This window comes from Octopus bimaculoides, chromosome 29, assembly GCF_046866305.1.
Source record: "Octopus bimaculoides isolate indiv1 chromosome 29, ASM4686630v1, whole genome shotgun sequence".
NCBI lineage: Eukaryota > Metazoa > Mollusca > Cephalopoda > Octopoda > Octopodidae > Octopus > Octopus bimaculoides.
This window is the reverse complement of record NC_142956.1, coordinates 18,286,620-18,289,119: the sequence shown is the minus strand read 5'-3', so window position 1 is coordinate 18,289,119 and position 2,500 is coordinate 18,286,620. Positions and strand designations below refer to the sequence as shown.

The 2,500-nt window shown below is 38.2% G+C and overlaps 1 protein-coding gene across 4 annotated transcripts in view; it reads left to right on the top strand.

Moving 5' to 3' along the window:
* LOC106873848 (adhesion G protein-coupled receptor G6) overlaps positions 1 to 2,500 on the top strand; it is a 37,180-nt gene that overhangs the window by 5,419 nt on the left and 29,261 nt on the right. For all 4 annotated transcript variants that reach the window (XM_089344924.1, XM_089344923.1, XM_089344925.1 and 1 more), the window contains 2 exons: positions 1,977 to 2,048; positions 2,464 to 2,500. The exon at positions 2,464 to 2,500 is cut by the window's right edge and continues 35 nt beyond it. In XM_089344924.1, coding sequence (XP_089201050.1) covers positions 1,977 to 2,048; positions 2,464 to 2,500 — 109 coding nt within the window. The remainder of the gene's footprint in view (positions 1 to 1,976; positions 2,049 to 2,463) is intronic.

The window sequence follows — 2,500 nt, the reverse complement described above, 5'->3', positions numbered from 1 at the left end:
CAGATAAATAACCCAGCTGATTTCTTTGACAATAGCACTCAGCAGAAGGGGACTGCATCCATTACCTACATCGACATTGAAGAGGAAGATGTGATAGCTGCCATAAATGAAATGAGCTCAAATTCGGCAACTGGCCCCGATGGTTTCCCAGCTGTCCTCTTAAAGTCGTGTAAACAAGAATTAGCAGGACCACTCCGGATACTCTTCCAGAGTTTCCTTGCAAATGGTAAACTTCCCAAAAAGCTGAAGGAAGGCACCATATGTCCTATCCATAAAGGTGGAAGCAGAGCAGAGGCTGGAAACTACAGGCCCATCTCTCTGACTTCACATATTAGCAAAGTCATGGAACGAATTGTCAGAAGGAGATTGATTGCGTTCCTAGAAGAAAATGACTTGCTGAATGAGACCCAGCATGGTTTCCGTCCAGATAGAAGCTGCCTCACGCAGCTCTTGCAGCATTATAAGTGGGTCCTGAAGCAGCTACTTGACCATTCAAATGTTGATGTGATATATCTCGACTTTGCAAAAGCCTTTGACAAAGTTGATCATGACTTGATATGTCACAAGCTGCGAAACCTTGGCATAGCTGGTAAATTAGGAGAGTAGCTGCATGACTTCCTGAATGGTAGAAGTCAGACAGTTGCAGCCAATGGAGAACTATCTAGGGAAACACAAATATTGAGCGGTGTTCCACAAGGAACTGTTCTGGGGCCACTACTGTTCATAGTGGCCCTTCTGGACATGCCCACGGTCACTCGGAGAGCCACTGTCACTAGCTATGCTGATGACACAAAGATATCTCAGGCAATAAAGAATCTTGATGATATTGTAAGCCTGCAGAATGACCTAAATGCAATATATGAGTGGGCAGAGCAAAATAATATGCAGTTCAATGCCAAAAAATTTCAAGTACTGCGCTACAAGACCACAAGTACCTCCCAACTGGCATACACAGGGCCTGGAGGTACTGCAATCCCAGAACCACAAACAGTAAGAGATCTGGGCATCAACATGTGTAGTGATGCATCATTTCACATGCACATTGTCAAGTTGACAGCAAAGTGCAGACAACTGGCAGGGTGGATACTGAGGACTTTCCGTACAAGGGATCAAAAAGTCATGTTGATTCTATGGAAGACATTTGTTCTGAGCCGCCTAGACTATTGCTCTCAGTTGTGGTCACCACACAGTGTTAAGCGGACAGCAGAACTCGAGGCAATTCAGCGGCACTATACAAAAAAGATCGCCACAGTCCAACAGATGAACTACAGGGAGCGACTGAAGGCACTAGGTCTCTACTCCCTGGAGCGCAGGCGGAAGAGATATGTAATAATATACATATGGATAATACTGGAAGGACTGGTGCCAAACTTTGGTATCAAGTACTACAGGAATGCCCGCACGGGTCGCCACTGCATGGTGCCAAAGGTACCGTCCACTGCATCTCACATAAGAACGAGATACTGCAGCAGCCTCGGTTTTAGAGGACCTCAGCTCTTCAATGCCCTGCCAAAACATTTGAGAGACATGCAAGACATGGATGCGGAGGTCTTCAAGACAAAACTTGACGCTTTCCTCACTACGATACCAGACGAACCAATGGCTCGTAATGAGACGCAGTTTAGGGCAGCTGTGTCAAATTCTCTTATACACCAGATGTGCCATCAAAACTCTTGATTGGACCATGTCAGGTGGGGGAGAAGAGCCATGCAAGGAACGTGAAAATCACGGTGGTGCACCAGCATGACCGCAGCCACTTGGCTGAAACACATAATAAATAAATAAATAAATATATGTATATACATATATATATATTTACACACACACACAGATATATATATATATGTATATATCATCTAATTCTTTCATTTCTAATTCTTCTCCTTCTCTTCCTGCATTTAATTACATATGATACTTAATATTTCATCACAAATGTATTTTGTTCTATACTTTTTCATTTCTCATTTACTTTACAGAGATCTATCCAATAACCAAATCTCGGATATTGCAAATGGATCCTTCGTTAATCTGCAAGAATTAAAGAAGTTGTAAGTCGCCTATTTTTTGACTGTATATCTGTAAATAATTAATGTTTTCCCATATATATATATATATATATATATATATATATATATATATATATATATATATATATATATATATATATATATATTATATAAGGTTAAGGAGGGTATTGGATTAAAAAAAAACCCAAATATACAGTTAATACCGAGTATTCATATATATATATATGTATATACATATATATATATATTTATACACACACACACAGATATATATATATATATATATATATATATATATATATATATATATATATATATATATATATATATTTCTAATTCTTTTCCTTCTCTTCTTATATTTAATTGATATGATATTTAGTATTTCATCACAAATATATTTTATACTATACTTTTTCATTTCTTATTTACTTTACAGAGATCTATCCAATAATCAAATCTCATATATTAAAAAT